Source organism: Neovison vison, chromosome 12, assembly GCF_020171115.1.
Source record: "Neovison vison isolate M4711 chromosome 12, ASM_NN_V1, whole genome shotgun sequence".
Taxonomy (NCBI): domain Eukaryota; kingdom Metazoa; phylum Chordata; class Mammalia; order Carnivora; family Mustelidae; genus Neogale; species Neogale vison.
Genome location: NC_058102.1, coordinates 122,065,835 through 122,088,047, shown reverse-complemented (window position 1 = coordinate 122,088,047; position 22,213 = coordinate 122,065,835). Strand labels below are relative to the sequence as shown.

At 37.5% G+C, this 22,213-nt stretch overlaps 1 protein-coding gene across 1 annotated transcript; it reads left to right on the top strand.

Annotated features, from left to right (window-relative positions):
• The first annotated feature begins 106 nt into the window (after positions 1-106).
• Positions 107-20,722, top strand: CDNF (cerebral dopamine neurotrophic factor). The gene is made up of 4 exons (XM_044227010.1): positions 107-221; positions 13,512-13,639; positions 14,695-14,836; positions 20,055-20,722. Exons 1-4 carry the CDS (start codon positions 107-109, stop codon positions 20,231-20,233), a joined length of 564 nt encoding a protein of 187 aa, XP_044082945.1. The 3' UTR covers positions 20,234-20,722.
• Positions 20,723-22,213: the final 1,491 nt, after the last annotated feature.

Here is a 22,213-nt window from a genome sequence, read left to right as displayed (position 1 = left end):
TAACCCCTAGGTCTGCCCCTCCGCGTCCTGTAACAGCCCGGGGCGATAGCTGCGTTGGCTGTTTTGGTGGACGCAGGTGGCAGGCGTCTGGAGCGGCTGGCTCATCATGTGGTGCATGGGCCCAGCCGCGGTGGTAGCCTTTTGTGCCGGACTTTGGGTGTCTAACCCGAGGACGGCGATGGGCCAGGAGGCCGGGGAACGGCCAGGGGCCGACTGTGAAGGTGAGCGGTGTGAGACCCGCTTGCATGGCCGTGGCACCGCGCTGCAGCGCAGCTGTTGTCGGCTTTGGCTTCTCCCGGCGCTGGCTATAAATAATATTTAACTCAGGAAATGCAGGCCCCCGTCCCTGGTTTCCCACCGCCTTCTCCCAAGCCTGGGAAGTTCGATCCGCGTCCAGTGACACCTTGAGGCCGTCTTGTACTATTAAACGGCTGTGAGTTTGGATTTGGATTAGATGTTGTGTAGACGCGACTAGCTTCGGAGGACCCTAGCGCTCCATCTATGCTGCTACTGTGAATGGGCGAGTCTGGCCCCTCCCAGCCCAGGCGAGGTCTTTCAAATTTAAATTCGTTTGACTCCCAAAAGAAAAATAAAACAAGTTGTCTGTAATTGAGTTGAGGTGGTTTAAACCAGAGAACGAAAGTAACGTTTGTTAGGACTTAAAGAGTAAAGTTGCTTCACAAAGGAATACATTAGCTCCTTTGGAGGAATACCCGGGAATGATTCCTTTTCTCTTCGCAGAACCTGAGCTATGCACTTGAAATCAAAACACGTGGGGCTAGGTTCCACCAACCCTTGTGCTCTGAGCCCCCATGCCCCTTCCTGACAAAATCAGCATGATAGTACCTACTTCAGAGGGCTGTTACCAAGGTTAAAGAAGAAAATTGGCTATGCTAGCCCCTTCCTCCTGAACTGCTGTAACAACCATTTTTCATAGACCAAAATTTATGTAAGTGTATATCCTTTTCACCCTTATGTGACCTTGGGACTCTATCCCTGCTTAACAGGAAATTGTAGATTCACGGTATACATTGAATAATTGGATGAGTGTAGTTTGCATAATAACTTGATGAAGTGTTAAGAATTGGAGTCCAGTTTTCTACCAGCCTTGCAATAATTAAACTTCTCTCCAGAAATTTGAAATATCTACACGATATCATTTTAAATATCATTTTTAAACTTTCTATAGTTATATTTGTTCCTCTAAGTTATAATTTTGTTTAAAGAATCTTACAACTGCATCTATGCATCTAAAGTAGAACTTGTGAGGCATAAATAATAGATTTGATTACTCATTAGTAATTTAATTTCTGGAGTGTCTACCTGAAAACAGTTCAGAAAAGCCAGAACCCCTCGATTCATTAAATGTGAAGCTTATGCCATCTTGCCTAGATCTATTACAGCATATTGTAATTATTGTGTTTCATTTTTTACTGTCTTCCCTCCTCTTGCTCACTCTGCTCCCATTACCCTGTTTTTGGACTCCTGGATTAGAGCCTTTGCATTTCTTCCCTTTGCCTTGAGAGTTCTACCCCCAAGTAGTCCAGTTACAGTCTTCTCCCTTTCTTAAGATTTCTGCTCAAATACCACTTTATCCAAGAGGTTTTCCTTGACCACTCCTTTTAGAATAATACTATTTACCTTGTCACTTTCTACCCCCATTATGTTTCTTTTTCTTCACAGCCATAAGATACTTTTATTTATTTCCTAACATGTAATCCTTGAGGGAATGGACTTTGTTTCTCAACAGCCTAGAACACTGCCTGGTACTTACTAATTGCTCAATGAATATTTGTTAAAAACACAAATGACGGGCTGTTGTATTTAATATTCTGTTCCTATTAATAGCATTAAGAATGAATAGGACTTGGAGCTCTAAAAGACAACATGACTGGTCCTCTAGCTGAGAACAGCTAAAAAACACTTGATAAAATAAAAATGTAAAAATATTTTTTAAAGATTTATTTATTTATTTGAGAGAGTGTGTGTGGGTGCGTGTGCTTGGGAGGGGTGGCGGAGGGGCCCAGGGAGACAAGCAAACTCTCCCCTGAGTGAGGAGCCCACCTCAGGGCTCCATCCTAGGACACCTGAGATCATCACCTGAGCCAAAATCAAGGGTCATGCTCAACTAATGAGCAACCCAGGTGCTCCTAAAAATAATTTTAAGAGTTAGTAAGGCACAACCAGAGGCCAAAAATCAAGGTGATAGTGGACTGAATCAGGTAAAAGGAATGGGGAAGGTAGCTTTTGCCTTGACGGCACTTGTTACTCAAGCAATCTGAATTTAGATTTTCATGGCTTTGGTTAAAAAAAAAAAGAATAAACACAAAGCTCAGGACCTTCCCAAGTTAGGAGTGTAATATGAGGTCTTCCCCAAATTAATTTGAAACCCTAAAGAGCTAGACCTCCATGACCTGGAAATAACCACAACTCTATCCCTGTCTTTAGAGACTGAAAGCAATAGTGGTATTTGAATTTTGTACCAAATGGGAAAACAAAACTATCTCCAGATAACTCCTAATCACAAGATAGTCCACATATGCATTGAGGCCCAAATGCACACAACCTGGATGGTCCCAAGCATCTCAAACTGAAATTTTAGTTTAAAGGGGTTTTAGGCATCAGCAAATGGTGATCTTACTGTAGGAATCCACCCTTAGCCCAGCCTGCAAATAGTTCTCACGGTTAAAGTCTAAGAAATAAAGGTTACATTCAGAAAAGTCTTGCATCCATGGGGAAGCTGGGCACCATAAGTGGACAGCCAGTTGAGACTGGTGGCAGAGACTAGTGGAAAGCTTCAGGTACTGGAATTACCAGGCACAGAATAGAAAATACATTTATTATGTTCTAAGAAATAAAGGAAGGGAATGAAAATATAAAGGGCAAAAGACTCTTAAAAATGTCCAACCATATTTGGAAAAGAACCAGATTAAATGACTACAAATAGAAATTAATGGGATTAGCAGCAGATGAGATACAGCTGATGAAACAATTAGTAAGTAAGAAGATTGAAGAAATTGTCAATGAATTACTAGAGAGAAAGAAGAAGAAAAAAAGAGAAAATCTTAAACACAGCCCTGTGTTTAAGTCTAACTTTAGAGTTAGACTTTCAGATGATTCAACAGTGAAAGGCCCAAAATCACACAGGTAGTAATCGGTAAAGCTGGCATTGCGACCCAGAAAGTCTGCCTTCAGAGCCTAATCACTGAATTACTGCTTATACTGCTTTCTGAGTATAGTGTTGGGGACTAAATTATTTAAGGAAATATTTTTAAAAATCAGAAGAATGAAGTAGTATACAAATTATTCATGAAGTTCTGGCTACACTTTAACTCCGAACTCCTTATAACTTGTGTTCTATTCTTAGGTAGGAATTCTCCCCTAGTCCCGGTATCACCACGATTGGTGTCTTTTTAAAATTATTCCTCCAAAATCAAGCAGATAATGTGGGAATGACTGCAGTTTTAGAAGGTGTGGATGGAACTAGCCCATTGCCAATTTAATTATTACACTAACCTAATTTTAAGCATTTATCATTATCTTTTTGAAAAACTTGTAGCTCTTTTCCTGCAGGTGGCATTCTTATATTTCCCAAATACTATTTTCCCCTTTTGGGCTTTGGCTAATAATTGCTTAATTGATCTGTGATTTCACCTTAAACTTCTAAATTCAATTTCATTAACATTACTGTAAGGGCCTATTTAGCCAGAGTGGCTCCATCTCCTTTGAACAGCCATTTTGCTGTTTATGCAGTAAAACTTAAACTGACACTCCCCCCACCCACCCACCCCTGCACCCAGACTTACTTCAAACAAGTCCAGGAAACTAGTAAAATATAGTCGACCAGTCCCAGGGAACAGAGCCCAGATATAAGGGTGGGTCAGGCCAAGTGGAGACATCCAATCAGTGGAGTGCGCATACTGTCTCCCTAGTTACCAAGGAGTGTGGGTTCTGCCTTTTGGGTGCCAATTCTGACCAAGGTGATAGGCTAGTTCAAATATCTACTATCGGTAAATTGTAATTCAATTGACCACGCGTGTGTGACCTAGCATGACTGTGCAGCTTTCTCTGTGTGTTGCAATCTCATTGGCCACCTGTGTGTGGCCAGGCTCAACCACATGGCCTTTGCTCTATAAAAGTTATTCTGTGAGGCTGGGGGGTGGTTACCCTCTCTGTAAGAGGCGGCTCTGACCCGTTGGTTTGATTCTCAATGCTTGGCTCCAAATAAAGCTTTGCTTGACCTTCGCTTTCTATCAGTCTTGTTCCTTTGATCGCGGACCTAACAATTACCAAATATTTTATTGCACTTATTGGGGATTTCTGTGACAGTCAAAGATATTGTAGTGAGTTTTTAACATCAGTTAGGAACTACTTCAAACAGAAAAATTTTTTATATGAACTATACCTAGCATCTAGATTCATTGTTAATATTTTGCTATTTTTGCTACCATTCTCTCTCTAAAAAATAAAATAACACACTTACAGTCACTGTTTTCTCTTCCTTTCCAGGAGAAATGTCTGTTCTAAAGTTAATGTGTGCTTCTTTTCCATTTTCAAAGGTTTTATTTATTTAATTGACAGAAAGAGAGAGATCACTAGTAGGCAGAGAGGCAGGCAGAGAGAGGGGGGAAAGCAGGCTCCCTGCTGAGCAGAGACCAATGAGAGAACCCTGAGATCATGACCCGAGCTGAAGCCAGAGGCTTAACCCACTGAGCCACCCAGTTGTCCCTTCTTTTCCATTTTTAAAGAACTCTTACTATAATGTGTGTATCACAAATAACCCATGTATTTTTTTGATCTTAGTTCTATATAATTGTACATTGTACATATTCATTTGCAACCTTTTCATTCAACATGATATTAGGGCACTTATGTACATTGATAACTACAGATGTAGTTTTTTTTTTTTTTTTTTTAAGAAGAGCCAGGTAATTCCACGGCCTAGCTCCTTCAGAATATTTCTTACCAGCATTTGGTTTTGCTCTTTTTTAAAAAATATTTTATTTATTTATTTGGCAGACAAAGATCACAAGTAGGCAGAGAGGCAGGCAGAGAGAGAGAGAGAGAGGAGGAAGCAGGCTCCCTGATGAGCAAAGAGCCAGATACAGGACTCGATCCCAGGACCCTGAGATCATGACCTGAGCCGAAGGCAGAGGCTTTAACTCACTGAACCACCCAGGCGCCTCTGTAGTTCATTTTTTAAAATTGCCTATAGAATTCTACTTTCTGAGGGAAATACAGTTTATGTAACTATTCTTTCTTGGAGAAGTGGGAAGAACTTTACATAGTTACATAAACGGGAGCACATGGGTAATGATTTCTCTAGGTCATAGAGCAAGAATTTCTGGATGATCCTTCTCCCTGTTGGACTGCGGTTTTCTTACAGATATGCAGAAGCTCTTTTATTTAGCCAAAAAATAATGTCACATCCAGTCTAGGTTCCTCAGTGAGGACAGAGCAATGTAGCTTAAGTGGGAGAGGTGACAGACACCAAAGCATGAGAGGCAGTGAAGAGTCAGGTCATCAGGGACTTTGGGACAATCTAGAGACTGCATTAGACTCTGAGTGATATGGAAAGCCACAGCAGGCTGTTGAGCAGATGAAGTAGTGTAATCTGACTTTCATTTTCAAAGAATCTGGTTAGGATGTTGGGAACTTATTGGGTCAGATTATAGCAATCCTCTGATCAAGAAATCCTAATGCTGCTGAAGAAGATATGAAAACATCATCAAGGAACCTAGAGCTGACAAGATAGAAAAATTTATTGGTCCAAAATTGGAAGGGGAAGGAGCAATCCGGAATGAATTTACACTCATTTTTGCCCAGATGACACTGGCCAAAGTAAAGATGATCTTCTGTGTGGGGGAGGGGGAAGGCAAAGCCAAAGACTTGTTTTAAGTAGGGAGTCTACTACTGGCTAGTAGCTCCTAAGCCTGATACATACAGACACAAATTCTTTATGGAAATAAGGCATCATTATTTTAGGCTTCAAATAATCTCCACAAATACATTTCAAATGACTATCATGCAGGACAAAATAAGGAAGTAGACAAAAGAAACAAATAATCAAGTAACAAGAGGAGGCAAAGGACTCTGTTTTTCACAACAAACCTTTTATAACTCACTGGCTTTAAATTAGGTGTGGGGGAGTGAGGGAGAGGAAGAGGAGGGAGATTAGAAACCACAGCATAAAAATTCTTTGAGGTTTTTTTTTTTTCTTGAAGAGGAATGGGGAAATGGGGTCGTATTTGGTGGGGGGGGCAGGAATGTGGTCTTGAGAGATCTTTCTATTGCTTCTAAGATGTAAAAAGTAACACATGCATGTTGCAGGCTAATGGGGAACGAGACAGGAGGGAGAGCGTAGAAGTGAAGGAGCAGGGAGTTGATAGGCTCTCCTTAGCAAGTGTAAGGGTTGTCAAAGTTCATTCATAGAATAAAGGAAGAACATGCAGGTACAGGTGTGGTAGATAAAGGTGGCAGGACCAGGGGAAAATTCTCTCCTGTTGCTTTTTTCCCCTCGGAGAAATAGGATGCAGGATCATGAGGTGAGAGTGAGAATGAGGGGGAGGTGTTAGACTAGGTTTGAGGAGAGAGCAGTTTTGCAATTGTCATTTGGGAAGTTGGATATAGTGGGAGTATGGCCAAAGGAGTAGGGTTGTCAAGCAGCCCTGATAGCTCACTGGAAATTCATCGTCATGAATTTGAAGTGAGACCAGTGAGTCCCACTGTGTTACTTCCTCCAGTTGAGCTCAGCAAATATAGGTACAAACTGGGTGGGGAGTTGGCTTTAATTAGGGTTAGGGTTTTTCCAGGTACATACAACAAGGGAGGAAGATGCAAGAAAGTTGAGTTTATGTGCAAAGAAGTGACTATAGTGTAGAACATGGAATCTAAACTGGACAAGGAAGCTTGGTTAAAAGGTGGGAAAATCAATGGATTGTATAACCTGGTGGGGTTGGGAGAACTTGGACCGTTGGGTGTTAGAGGATGTGAGCTGGAGAGATAGGAGGTGATGGTCAAACAATGGGATTTCAACTGAAATTATAGAGAGATTATGATCATTGGTAATGATTGGACCGAAGGGTATGACCACAGCAATTTCTCATAGTATTCTAGATATTAGTCTTTAATCAGTTATATAAGTTGTAAATATCTTCCTCCAGTCTACGGCTTGTCTTATCTTTTGTTTATGATTTCTTTGGCATTATAAAAGTGTTTAATTTTGCTGTAATCAAATATATGATCTGTATTTTGTACCTTCTTTATGAAATCTTTTTTCTCTATCCTAACATCATGAAGATGCTTTCCTAGGTTTTATTCTAAAAATTTAGTAGTGATGGTCTTCCCATATAAATCTTCACCAGGGATTTATGTTTGCTTTAGCTTTAGATAGAGATCTAAGATTATCTCTTTCTGTGGTTAAGTTGTCTTAATACCACTTACTGCCTAGTAAATTTTTATCCTCCATTGATTTTTAGCATCATTTCTATTCTTTACCAACCTCCTCTAGATTTGTGCATTTGTTTTTAGACTCTATTTGTGCATTTGTTTCTAGACTAATTCTCCTGGTCTATTCTGTGCCATTCCCACAATGTTTTCAATGCTATAGCTCCAGAACCAAATCTTGATATCTGATAATGTCTATTCCTCAAACTCCTTTTTCTTTTTTTCCTTCTTCTTCAAACATTTCTTGGCTTTCATTTGCTCTTGTTTCTTCATATGTATTTTTGAATCAGGTTGTAAAATCTATAAAAATCCTATTTGAATTTTGATTAGAATCACATTATTTATTTGAGAGAGAGAGAGAGATTGAGCACAAGGCAGGAGGAGAGGCCAGGGGAGAAGCTAACTCTCCACTGAGCAGGGAGCCCAGGATCATGATCTGAGATCATGGCAAAGCTTAACCAACTGAGCCATCTAGGTGCCCCTGGAGTAACATTAAATGTATAAGTTTATTTAAAAATAATTATCATCCATAATATTGAAACTTCCCATCCATGAACATAGTTTATCTTTTCATTTCTGAGGTCTACTTTAAGGTCTTTTGATCAAGTTTTGTAATTTTTTCTTCCAAAGTCTTGATATATTTCATTAAATTTATTCCTGGTTATACTAGAATTTTTGTCATGACTGTAAATGATTTCTTATTTTAAATTTGCAGTTTCCTCATTATTTCTTGGTATTAATCTGATAGTCTGCAATTTTGCATAATGCTCTCCTTATTAAGAATGTTTTTCTACCTAGACAATCATATAATCTGCAAATGATAAATATTTTGCTTTTTCCTTCCCGTTTTTTTTTTTTTTTTTTTTTTTTTGAGATGGAGAGAGTGAGTGTGAGCTGGGGTTGGGAGGGGCAAAGGGAGAGGGAGAGAATTTTAAGCAGGCTCCATGGAGCCTGATGTGGGGCTTGATCTCACAACCTTGAGATCATGACCTGAACCCGAAATCAATATTTGGAGGCTAAACCTACTGAGCCACACTTTTTCCTTTCTAATAAACATTTGTTCTATTAGCTAACACATCCAGTTCTGTATTGAATATAAGTGGTGACAAAGGATCATTTTACTGCTAATGTCAGAGATTTGCTGTAGAGCTTTCTTAGATATCCTTTATTAAGTCAATGCAGTTCTTTTCTAGTCTGAGTTTGCTAAGTGTGTGCATATGGATGCTTGCTTTAATCATGAACAGAAATTTGATTTTATTAAATATGTATACATCTACTGAGATTGTATGATAAATTGCATTAATAGCTTTTCTGATTTTAAATCATCTTGGTCACTGATGTGATTCTTTTTTGATTATAATTTTTTAATGTGCATTTTATTTTCAAAACGTGAAATTGGCCAATAATTTTTGTCTCATATTGTCCTTGCCTGGTTTTGATGTCAAGGTTTGGCCAATCTCATTAAAGATCGGGAGCTTTTCTTTCCTTTCTTTCTTTTCCTTTGCTATCCTTGTCTCTGTGACAGTTTATATAAAATAGTTCTGGTAGGGGGTTTCTTTTTTTCCCTGGTGGATTTTTAATTACTGCTTCAATTTTTTTTTAAGATTTTATTTATTTATTTGACAGAGAGAGATCACAAGTAGGCAGAGAGGCAGGCAGAGAGAGAGAGGGAAGCAGGCTCCCTGCTGAGCAGAGAGCCTGATGCGGGACTCGATCCTCAAGACCCTGAGATCACGACCTGAGCCGAAGGCAGCGGCCCAACCCACTGAGCCACACAGGCGCCCCTACTGCTTCAATTTTTTAAAATGGTTTAGCTCTATTCAGGTTCTTACTTCTATGTAAGTTATTTTTGTTAAACTTTTCTGTGATGTCGTCTATGCTGTTTTCAAATTTATTGAAATAAAGCTTTCTTATGGTGTTTTCTTATGATTTTACAGTCTCTATTCTCTCTCTAGGTATGCCTTCTTTTTTTTATCAATGTTTTATAGCTTATATTTTTTATCAAATAGTTATGTATATGCATAAATTTAAATTGTAAATTTTTTCCCCTGGGCCTATATTGAAAAATGTTAGACTCTTACCCATTCTTCTCTAGATAGTGCTTTACTCTGCAGCTATTTCTAAGTAGTTTAGCTGCTTCATCTGACACATATCTTTATTAATCTAAATAAACTGATTAAAATGCTCTTTTTCAGTTTTTCACTTTTATTATCTTAGGAAAATGAATTTTTAGATCTATACACCCACCCACATCTGTTTCCTGAACACCCATTCTCTCATTTAACATATCTTTACATCACCATTTGGGGTAAAAATAAATCTCAGGGTTTATATTGTTGTGCCATGTAAATATTATTCAAAGGTGAGTTACTTAGTGCACCAGGATTTCATCTTTCATGTACATCTTTCTTCCCTTGAATTAAAACTTGCCTCAATTTTTCTTTGATCAGTTTTTGTTCTAATCATTAATTTATATCATATATATTGTTTTATTTCTATTTTTATTTTTTATTTTATTTTATTTTTTCTGGCAGAACTGAAAATCATCTCTGAACAATCTGACTACATCAGGTAATCTCTTAGTTTGATTTTCTGCTGGCCTAATTCTTGGGTCCTGCTCTAACCTGGACACTCATCTCTCCAGCCTGTTGTCCTAGGACTCCCTCCCCTCCTGGGAATTTCCTTGGTCTCTGCTGTGTTTGAGCCTTTGTTTCCTGGGACCCAAGGCACTCCTTTGATTGGTTCACTCTTCTGTTTTGGTGAAGACTTCTGTCCTGAAAAACATCACATGATAATATAATTTTGAGATCTTGAATGTTGAAAATAACTTTATTTACTTTGGCATTTTAATTAATAGCTTGACTATTTATAGAATTCCAGGTCAAAACCATTTTTTCTCTAGAATTTTGATGACATTAAGCCATTTTCTTATCATTTCCAGTGTTAAATCTAATGACACCCTATTTCATAATTGTTGTTAGAGTTATTTTAGATTTCAGCAGAATTATAGAATCTTTTCTTTTTTACTGGTGTTATAAAGTTTCTTGATTTTTGTGTTTTGATATAGATCTTTTCCAATTTTATGGATCTGTCAATCCAGATATTTATGTCTTCCACTAAAAAGAATATTCCCTATATTGGTTCTTTGACAATTCCCTATTCTATCTTCTTGACGCTCATTACTTAGGTATTTGTCTTCCCAAATTTCTTAAATTTTATTAATCATTTTCAATCTCTCTGTTTTTTGGTCCATTTCCTGGTGATTCTCACCCCCCCCAACCTAATTCCCTAAGTAAATCTGGTTGACTTTATCCTTTAATTTCACAATCATATTTTTAATTACCAAGGGTTCTTACTTATTTGGTTGTCTGAATATTATTTATCACTTAAAACATTCTTTATCATTTTTTTCCTTGCGAAGAAATTGTCTTTCCTTATTGGTTATTATTTTCATAGATCCTTATTTTTTCTACTTAATTTATGTGATTTTATTATCTGATAGTTTCTATATTCTTCTGGTTTATATAGTTATACTTTTAAAAACTTAAGTTGAATACTTATTTATTTTCCACTTTTTCTTTTGAAAAATACATACTTAATGTGATTAATTTCTTTGTAAGTACTGCTTAACTGTAGTCCTTAAGTTTTATGTATAGCATTTTTACTGGAATTGAGTACTAAAACCTGTACATTTCTGTTACTACTTTTTCTTATATAGAAGTGTATATTTTAAAAATTTCCAGGCACAAGGAGGGCAGACACTGAGTTGGATCATATTATTTTTGTTACTCATTTCTAATTATATTCAGGGAATGTGGCCTGCTTAATGCAGGTTTTCTGGTGCTTGTTGAGAACTGCTTTTTGGCCTATGACCTGGTATATTAATGTAAATATTCCATAGTTTCTTAAAAAAAATGTGGGTTCTCTAATTTGGGGGAGAAGGGTTCCACAGGTAATAACTTGTGAATACTGCTCAAATGTTTAATGTCCTTATTAACTTTTGGTCAATTTGATCAAATAATTGCTATGAGGGTGTTCAGCCATCTATGGTTATTGTGAATTTGTTGATTTCTTCTTATAATTCTATCAGGATTTTCTATACTATTAAGCTATGCTATTGGCTATGCATTAGTTTACAACATTTATTTTGGTATTTCTGGTAAATGGTTCATTTTATGGTTAGTAGCAAGTGTTGTTATTCTCAAAAATGTTTTTCAGAACTTAAGCAGATTTTGGTTAGCATTTTCTAGGCATAATTTTTTATTTTTAAAATCTCAGTTTTGTTGTTTTTTTCAGCCTTTTGCTGTAGTCTCATACTTCTTATGTGACTCTTATAAACAGCATACAATTAAATTTTTGATAGTTCTCCTCTGAAAAATTCTGTTCTATAATTGCAAGTTTAATACATTCATGCTTATTGTAATTAATGATATATTTGGGTTTCTTTTTCCCACTCAATTTTGTGTTTTTTAAAAAAATGTATTGTGCTTTTTTCTTTCTTTCTTTTTCTTTTTCTTCTTCTTCTAAACCTTTTCTGTCTTCCAGCAGACTGATAATATTTGAACAATCCCTCCCCATGCCTAGCACCAATACAGATCTGAAAGTAATCTGTTCATATTTTTTAGTTATTACATTGTTAACTTGAGAATTGGCTAAAAATTATTATAACTTAACAATAATGTTTCTCCACTCTCTTCTGGATGATAAAGGATCTTAGGAAGTTTCAAGTGAATTCTCCTATATTTCCCACCTTATGTGTTAGGATTGTCTTGCTTTTGGGTTTTTACCTTATGCTTATACCCCTACATGTTTATTATTATTGTTTACACAGTTATCTTGGATTTAGATTTTCTCCCACTTGCAATTTTTTCTTCTCACATTACTTCTTGCAACCTCATTCTCCTTTCTGGATCTTGCCTCCTTCCTGAAGTTTATCTGTTAGTAGTACCTCCTAAGGTGTTATATGCATAGGAAGTGCCCAATAAATGTTTATTAAATAAACTATTTTAATCAGATGAACACAGTTTAAACTACAGCAAGTGTCTTGTTTGTGTATGAGGGTTATCACTAGACCTTGCCTCATTTACCAGACAAACAGATAAGACACTTGAATACTGGGGATGGGAATGCATTACGTGGTTTTAGTTAATACCATAAATCAAGAGTAGGGATAGAACCAAGGGCCAGAGCACTCTCCACTCTTCCTTAGTATGTTTCTCTAGAATTCTCTCTCTAATACTAGTGCCACTGTGTTCCAGTTTAAACTTCTAGCCTCCAGTTCCTTCCTCTGCACACTTGCCCCATCTGGGAAAACAACATGGGAAAGCAGGATCCTCCTACTGCAGAAGTACCTAATGGATAAGTGTGTAGGGCCAGGGTCAGACGGCCAGGGATCTAATTCCCTCTCCAGCACTTACTAGGAAAGTTAACTGGACTCTCTTTGACTCAGTTACCTCATCTGTAAAATAAGGATGGTAAGCGTTTACAGCATCACTTTGTTCTGAGACTTGAATGAGTTAATAACATACATTAGAATGGTGCCAGTACCTGTAAGCACCCAACAAATGCTGACTCTGGTTATTGCCTGAACCACTTCATAGCTCCTCTGCCTCTTTTCTGACTCTGGATGCTGGGATTGAATATGATTATTCAAATTTGGAGTTTCACTTAAGTTTGTGATGATAAAACATACAGACATAGGCAGACTATCAAGGGGTTTCATTTAAGATATGTATTCAGGTTTTTCTCTGTGCTTTAAACAAAGCTGTCCCAAGCATCGTATCCTATATAAAGGTATATTCTCTTTTAAGATTAACTTTTATGGGAGAATTCTCATTTTAGGTTCAACTTGGTTCCAAAGTTTGATTGATTGATTTGATAAATTCATGTTATTCAGGACCCACTAAGCAAATTGCTATAGACCCCAAACCATTCTTACTTATAATTTGAATTCATTGTCACAATGTGTTGAATCATATTTAACTTTTTTATTTGGTGAGTGGGGCATACACATTGTGGTTCGATTTATACTGTACCTAACTACACGATTTATTTGATCCTTTTAGTTTGTAAAGAATTCTTGAACCGATTCTATAATTCCTTGATAGCCAGAGGAGTCAACTTTTCCCTGGACACCATAGAAAAGGAATTGGTCAGCTTTTGCTTGGATGTCAAAGGAAAAGAAAACCGCTTGGTATGGTAAATTTTCCCTGTTCATTTTTCCCTTATGCTTGAAGAACTTGTTAATAATTTCATTTCTCATCTTTGTCTTAATGTTCTCCTGTTCAAATGCTTGCCTCAAGCATGTTCATTGCAGATAGCAAGCAGAAATTGATCTTCCAGTGAAATGTAGTCCGATGTATTTTCATTTAGAATATATCTGGATTCATTTTGCTTTCTGAATAGACAAGCAATTCCATGTTTTAAGTAAAGTTACACAGATTCCTAATGAGCATTTTCTGTCCTGGGTTAAGTGTGGGTAGACTCTCTATTTGTTACCAAGACTATTAGTCAAACCCATCAAAACATTTTTATCAAGTCATTTCTACATAACTAATGAAGTATTTATGTTCTCTTATAATAGTGTTTCCTGGGTTTACACAGATGACTTTTCAATATAGTGTTTTAATTCACTACAGATAATTGCCAGCCAATTCATTCTGCCTAAAATTTCGATGTTCAGTTTGTCAGTTAAATCTGCATTGTAGACTGTTCACTGACACACTGTAAAAGTCTCAACATTCATTTGTGCCACGAAGTTTCCTATTTTTAATGTAAATTGCCTCAGCTAGGCAGCTGGAAAGACAGCATAGCATGATTCAGAAGGACACGAACTCTAGAGCCAAAATACTAGATTTTTAAATTCCATCTCTTCTGCTTACCAACTGGTGACCTTCGGTTGACTTGGGTGTAAAATGGGGATAATTACAGTACTTACTTCACAGGACTGTTGTGAGAGTTCAGTAAGTTAAGACCTTTAAAGCCCGGAGAGCAGTGCCTGGCACAGAGAAAACACTTAGCAAGTGTTGGCTCTTAATAGTCTTTGAGCATCTTGTGAAGTGTAGGGCGCTTCTAATTAACATGATCACGGGGATGGAACAATTTGTTTCCTGGTGTCTTAGTCAGCAGGAGTTAAAATTTAATAGCTGGGCCATGAAAATTAGGTTAACCTCTTTCTCACTTTTCCAAACTATATTAACTACTTTTTTTCATCACCCAGGACACTAAATTCCCTTTGTACTCCTTCAGTGCTATTATCTAGGAGCAACGAAGGACGCAGCCACGAAGATCCTCAGTGAGGTCGCTCGCCCAATGAGTGTGCACATGCCCGCGGCAAAGATTTGCGAGAAGCTCAAGAAGATGGACAGCCAGATCTGTGAACTGAAATATGGTATAATGGGGACAGATGTATTTTTCCAATATGTCCAGAGCATTGTCAATTCTCTAAACTGAGGTCCCTGTTTCTAAATGTTGGTGTGAGAAGGGAAGAAAATCTCCACTCACTAGTAGGTTCCGGGGCTGCTGAATGGTGCCTCATACCATCTGAGCTCCCCTGGGGAAAGAGAAATGAATACTGACACAATCAGCATTTGGTAAATCTGCCAACCCAGATAGCCACATTTAAACTCTTAAATCACCAAGGCAATGTCGACTATGTATGTCAAGGAAAAATTCCAAATGTAAAGGGAGCAGCTATTCATGGTGATTTAGGTCTTGGTGACCTATTAAGTCAAAAGTTGTATCTATTCAAAGGCGATGCTGGGACTTTGAAGTTTTAAAGATGGACAATACCTTTTTCCCCTAGATTTGTCTACCATCCTGCCAGTTTTAAAATTTAGAAAATAGGTTATTCACATCAAGTCAGGTTTTGCTTGATGAAGTAAGTTTATCGAGGGTGCCTAAAATAAACAGTGAGGAAAGGGAGAAGCTGTCCTATTTAAAACATTATCCTTGGCCTTATGAATTTCACCGATATAGATAGATTCCTATATAGTACAGATGATTTGCATCTGGGCCAGTCTTTTGGGTAGACTAAAGAGGTGGGTGGAAAGCCTGGGGTATCCCTCCCTTAGCCTGTCCTTAATACCTGAGATTTTACCAGGAAAGACTCATTTCTTTTGCTTAAGTCATTGTTTTATGTTACAGACACACTGTAGCATTATAAACTACTTAAGTAATTAGCACCCAACTCTGAATTATTTTAGTCTTATTTTCCAACATAGCTGTGTAATATGCCTATGCACCATAGTAACAAAGCTGGCTTTAAATAGGTTTAAAGTCAGAAGATACCAAAGACAAATCTATTTCTTAATTTGCCAAGGGCAGGCCCTAATCTCCAAGGTAGTGATTATGGGGAAGGCATCTGTTTTTATTGGCTTCCAAGCAGTGAAGTAGAGGCAGGAATCATTGAGTTTATATAAACAATATTCATAAAAGGAACAAGCCTGTCTTGATTCTCTTATTTGACAGATGTATTTGGAATAACATCTGCTATATACAAGGGATCCTACTTGGATCCTTGAATAATAGAAAAATTATTCAGATATTATTGAAAAGAAATGTGGAGTTACTAATGTTTTGGCAATGTTGGCCACTAGAGGCCCTTGGGGAGCCATGAACCAGTTTTAATTTTGGGAATCAACGTTTTCCTTACAGTTTTTGGGTTACAGAATTTTTCCTGTTTTAAAATTCAAGTCAGATGCCAAGTTCTCTAGAAAAAACTCAAAGACACTACTGACACTTGCAAGAAAGTGTTTTTTTTTTTTCCTTTAAGCATATATCTTGAATAGACCAGTAGTTCTAAATTCTCCTTCCCTGCTGATGGTTGACAGTAAAGTTGAGATTGAATAGGGTCTTCGACTGGTGGGATATTAATAATTTGAGCTATCAAAGCATCTATGTTTAAAGGTATTTTGCTAAGTCAGCCATGAAATTAACAAACAAAGTAAGTGTAGAGATGGATTATGTTTTCAATTAGGAAGGTGTCATTTGGTTTTTGACCTGAAAGTATGTTTTTGCTACATTTTTTTTAAAGGATGGAAATCACCATAAAAATTAAAGGGTCCCCTGAGCACAGGGTGTAGCTGACTGTCCAAATAACAAAAAGGGTTTAAAATATAACTTTTATTTTTTCCAGATTTATTAAGATATAATTGACATAAAACATTGTGTAAGTTTAAGGTGTATAACATGTTGGCTTGATACACTTATCTATTGCAACATTACCACCATTGTGTTGGTTAACACCTCCATCATGTTTTATAATTACCATATCGTTTCTGTGATGAGAACATTTAAGATCTACTCTCATAGGAATATTCAAGTATATAATACAGTATTAACCATAACTACCACAGCGTACATTAAATTCCCAGAACTTGTTTTGTAACTGGAAGTTTGTACCCTTTTGCCAACATCTTCTTAATTTCTCTATCCGCCAGCCCCTGATAACACCATCCTATGCTCTGTTTCTATTAGTTTGGCTTTTTTAGATTCCATGTATAAGTGATATCATACAGTATTTATCTTTTTCTGACTTCTTTCACTTGGTCCATTCTTCTTGTTGCAAGTGGCAAGATTTCCTTTCTCATAGCTTAATAACATTCCATTGTGTGTGTATACATGTGTGTCACACACACATGTGCACACACACAAACATCACATATTTGTCCATTCATCTGCTGATAGATACTTAGGTTGTTTTCATATCTTGCCTATTGTGAATAATGCTGCAGTGAACATGGAAATGCAATTATCTCTTTGATATCCTATTTTCATTTCCTTTCAATATATACCCAGAAGTGGGACTGCTAGATCATTTGGTAGTTCTACTTTTAATTTTTAAAAGAACTTCCATACTCTTTTCCATAGTGGCTGTAATAACTTACACTGCCAGCAAGACTGATTTTTTTCTAAATTGTTTCCAACACTTGTTATCTCTTAAGTTTTTGATGACAGCCATTCTAAGAAATGATACTTCCTTGTAAGGCTGTTTTGCATTTCCCTTTGATTAGTGAGGCTGAATACCTTATCAAGGACCTGTTGGCCATTTGTATGTCTTCTTTGTGAGGGTATCTATTCAGTTCCTCTCCCTTTTTTTTTTTTAGTCAGATTGTTTGAATTATTTTTGCTATTGGGTTGTATGAGTTCTTTATATATTTTGGATATCAACCTCTTATTAGATATATAAGTTTCAAATACTTTCTCACATCCCATAACTTGCCATTTATTTGGTTGATGGCTTCTGTGTTGTGAAGAAACTTTTTAGTTTGATATAGCCCCATTTATTGGTTTTTGGTTTTGTTGTGCTTTGGTATCATATCCAAAAAATCATTACCAGGACCAATGTCAAGGAGCCTTTCCCTTTGTCTTCTTCTTGAATTTTTATGATTTCAGGTTTTATGTTTAACTTTTAATCCATTTCAAGTTAATTTTCCTAAGCAATATAAGATAGGGGTCCAGTTTTATTTTTTCTGCATGTGATTATCCAGTTTTCCAAACACCACTTATTGAAGAGACTGTTTTTCCCCCTTGTATATTCTGTGTACCTTTGTCAAATATTAGTTGACCTTATATGCAAGGGTTAATTTCTGGGCTTTTGATTCTACCCCAGTAGTATATGTATCTGTTTTTATGTCAGTACCACACTGTTTTATTATAGCTTTGTAGTACAGTGTGAAATCAGGAAGTGCAATGCTTCCAGCTTTGTTCTTTCTGGGGATTGCTTTGGCTATTCAGGTCTTTTTTTTTTTTTTTTTAAGATTTTATTTATTTATTTGACAGACAGAGATCACAAATAGGCAGAGAGGCAGGCAGAGAGAGAGGGGGAAGTAGGCTCCCTGCTGAGCAGAGAGCCCGATTTGGGGCTCGATCCCAGGACCCTGGGATCATGATCTGAGCTGAAGGCAGAGGCTTTAACCCACTGAGCCACCCAGGCGCCCCTCTATCCAGGGTCTTTAGTGGTTCCATACAAATTGGGGTTATTTTTTCTTTCTTTCTTTCTTTTTTTTTTTTTTTTTTGGTGAAAATGCCATTGGAGTTTTGATGGGGATTGCATTAAAGCTGTAGATGGCTTCAGGTAGGGTGGGCGTTTTAGCAGTATTAATCTTCCAGTCCACGAACACAGGACGCTTTTCCACTTGTGATCTCTTCAGTTTATTTCATCAAAGTCTGGTGGTTTTCAGTATATAGATCGTTCACTTCCTTGGTTACATTTATTCCTAAGTATAAAATCCAACTTTTGGATTTGAGCACATGTACTGGAAGTTTTTGATAAGTCACTTGATGGCCATGCTATGGTTGTTAAGAGATTTTTTTTTTTTTTAAGGATTTTATTTATTTATTTGACAGACAGAGATTGCAAGTAGGCAGAGAAGCAGGGAGAGAGAGAGGAGGAAGCAGGCTCCCCATGGAGCAGAGAGCTTGATGTGGGGCTTGATCCTAGGACTCCAGGATCATGACCTGAGCTGAAGGCAGAGGCTTTAAACCACTGAGCAACCCCGGCGCCTGTTAAGAGACTTTGAAATGCTGTGTTCTATCATTCAGGGGAAAAAAGGAAAGGGCTCCTCGAGAGAAATCAAGCTGCAAAAGTCCTGGGCTGCCACTCATTATTAAATAAGCAAACTTCAATGTTGTATCCATGTTCAAACACACAACAGGTCCTGCGGGTGGGGGAACGAAAAGAATTTCCCCTTTCTGACAGGGAAATTACAATCATGAGTATATTATAGATGAACTTTGTTTGTTTGTTTTTCCTATTTCTGGGGTCAAGGATGGAGAAGTAGTTGCGTTCTCTACATTGTCTGCAGATAGTAAATGGAAACAGTAATCTTTCTAGAGGAGTTGGATGTTAATAACAAGTGTTATTGGCGAGAAGATTAGGAGCCAGATTGGCTGGCACCAAAGCACTAGCATTAGAGAAGTGGATATATCCCAAAGGACTACCAATGAATGTTGTGATGATTTTGTAATCCCAGTAGGGACAGAGGATCAGGTGAGTTCAGGCAGAGATCCCACACAATTAAGGACCAATGAGAATGTTCTTAACTTCATTCATGTTTTTGGTGTCTTTACATTTGTTATTTAAAAACTCCATAGGGCCTTGTAATAGGTACGCCCATCTGTTTTAATGCAGACATGTGTTCTTACAGAACTCGAACCATTACTTTCTAGTTAATTACAATCTAGGGCTTTCAGCTGGCCACGCTCAAGGCCATCTCAAGGCACTGCCATTTATCAGTACTCTTCTCTGTATCTTAGGAGCAGCAATTAAGATGCTGTGCAGTCATTTTAGTCATTACGGTCTTGAGAAACCATGGAGTGGTCACAAAATCCTGTAAAGCTACCCAGGCTCCTGTTTTGAAGCAAGTATAATTCCATGGAAAGCAAATTGAATAGAACACTAATGATCCCAATAGCTTTGTACATAACACATTTTTCTTAGGTATGTCTTGGTTTCCATAGAAATTGGAACTGTTCCCCCTTTGGAACACAAGCTAGTTGGCACCAAGATAAGTAACACCCCTGGCCTTTCTAAGTGTTTCACAGGGTTTTTTTGTTTGTTTGTTTTTTGTTTTTTTAAAATGGTGCTTTCCCTTTTCGTTGTTTAGAAAAGAAATTGGACCTGGCATCTGTGGACCTGTCAAAGATGAGAGTGGCAGAGCTGAAACAGATATTGCACAACTGGGGAGAGGAGTGCAGAGCCTGTGCGGAGAAAACCGACTACGTGAATCTCATCATGGAATTGGCACCCAAGTATGCAGCAGCCGACCCCAAAACAGAGCTCTGACCCTCCAATGCTGGTGCGCCATTAATGAAAGACACAGTGACTCTCCAAAAATGACTTGTTGGTTAAGAGTAACAGGGAGTGGCACTGTATGTGGTCTCATTATTTTTGCTTTAAGAAAAAAAACAACCAAGAATTGATTACTTGGATTTACAATGAAAACGCTGATTATTAGTGGTGTCTTACATTTGTAGTGTACCCAAACCTAACAGTGCCTTTCTCATTATTTTTGTAAGGATCACATATATTGTCTTCATCCATGTCCTTAAAATCGAGAAATGTGAACTACTGAGAAACTGATGGACTAAGTCGATTCAAAGACGGAAGACAGTGCTCAGAGGTCCCTCTCTGTGCACTAATTTTTAATTAAATATATTGGTTTAGGAAAAAAGAGACAATGTTTTGTCTACGTGACTCCCACCTTCAATCCAAAACAATAACATGGCATAATCAAAGGTTTTAAAAAGTAAACTTTGTACTTTCAACTGCAAATCACTCTATGTTCTGGCTCTTTTTGGCATCTGATATGGGAGGGCAGGAGGCACTATTTGAAATTAGGATTTTCCCAAAGAAGGAATACCTATTTAAAACCTATTTATACCTACTTAAAACAGATCAAGAATCCACTTAAGGAGACCCTGTGTTTTAGCAAATTGTATCAGCGCTCACACTGTTGACTGAACTAAGCTCAAGTTGTTCTGTATTCCTTGCTACCACACATTATACAAGCGTTTTTTGAAGATTAAAGCATGGTAAGAGCACCTGCAGGCAAGAAAAAGCTCTACGGTTCTTAATACTATTTTATCTGCCTTAAATTGTAGAATCGTTCTTGGCTCCATTTTCTGGCCACATCAGGGTGAGAACCCCCACCCCCACAAGTGGCTGCCTCTGGTGGGGAGGCAGAGGTGGGAAAGGCTTGCAGAGCAGCTGAAGGGGACTTTCTAGGGGCATAGGAATGCCATGTGCCTTGATTGGGGTGGTGGTTACAGGGTTGGTTAGGATTGTGAAACTCATCAGCAGTACAGTTAAGATCCAGTAACTTTTTAAATATACATTTTATTTAAAATACTGTTATAGAAAAATTATTTGGAAATTAACTGAACTTCATTGATTCAAAACATCTTGTTCATGTAGAGAATTACATTTGCTGATTGGGAGTCCTTTTGGGGAGTGGAGGAGAAAATTTCCAGATTGAATGTGTACGCTGAAAGTACAATTTTCCCATTTAAATGCTATGGAGGTAAATTAATTTTTTTTTAAATTATTATTTATTTATTTATTTTCAGAAAAACAGTATTCATTATTTTTTCACCACACCCAGTGCTCCATGCAAGCCGTGCCCTCTATAATACCCACCACCTGGTACCCCAACCTCCCACCCCCCTGCCACTTCAAACCCCTCAGATTGTTTTTCAGAGTCCATAGTCTCTCATGGTTCACCTCCCCTTCCAATTTACCCAAATTCCCTACTCCTCTCTAACACCCCTTGTCCTCCATGCTATTTGTTATGCTCCACAAATAAGTGAAACCATATGATAATTGACTCTCTCTGCTTGACTTATTTCACTCAGCATAATCTCTTCCAGTCCTGTCCATATTGCTACAAAAGTTGGGTATTCATCCTTTCTGATGGAGGCATAATACTCCATAGTGTATATGGACCACATCTTCCTTATCCATTCATCTGTTGAAGGGCATCTTTAGTTAGGCAGTTGAGATGTTACCGAACTTATCAGAGAATTGGTGGTTAGTAACATAAAAATGAGAATAAAAAAGCTTTGGTATAATAAATGACCGAAAGGGTTATTGTTTCTGGATTTGAGAAGCTTGATCATTGTGTGTAAAACACTCCAGTTTATTACAAATTATATCTTTAGAAGTCCATATTTAGTTTAGTTGTTTTTCTTATTTTTTTATAACCTTTGTGTTTGTTTTCTTTTAGTGCATTTTGAACCTGTTGAGGAACTTAGTAGGTCGATGTCT

Coding starts and splice junctions, on each gene's coding strand:
- CDNF (XM_044227010.1), top strand. CDS start 107: ATGTGGTGCATGGGCCCAGCCGCGGTGGTAGCCTTTTGTGCCGGACTT. Junction 13,640..14,694: donor AAGGAAAAGAAAACCGCTTG/GTATGGTAAATT, acceptor GTACTCCTTCAG/TGCTATTATCTAGGAGCAAC. Junction 14,837..20,054: donor GATCTGTGAACTGAAATATG/GTATAATGGGGA, acceptor TTCGTTGTTTAG/AAAAGAAATTGGACCTGGCA.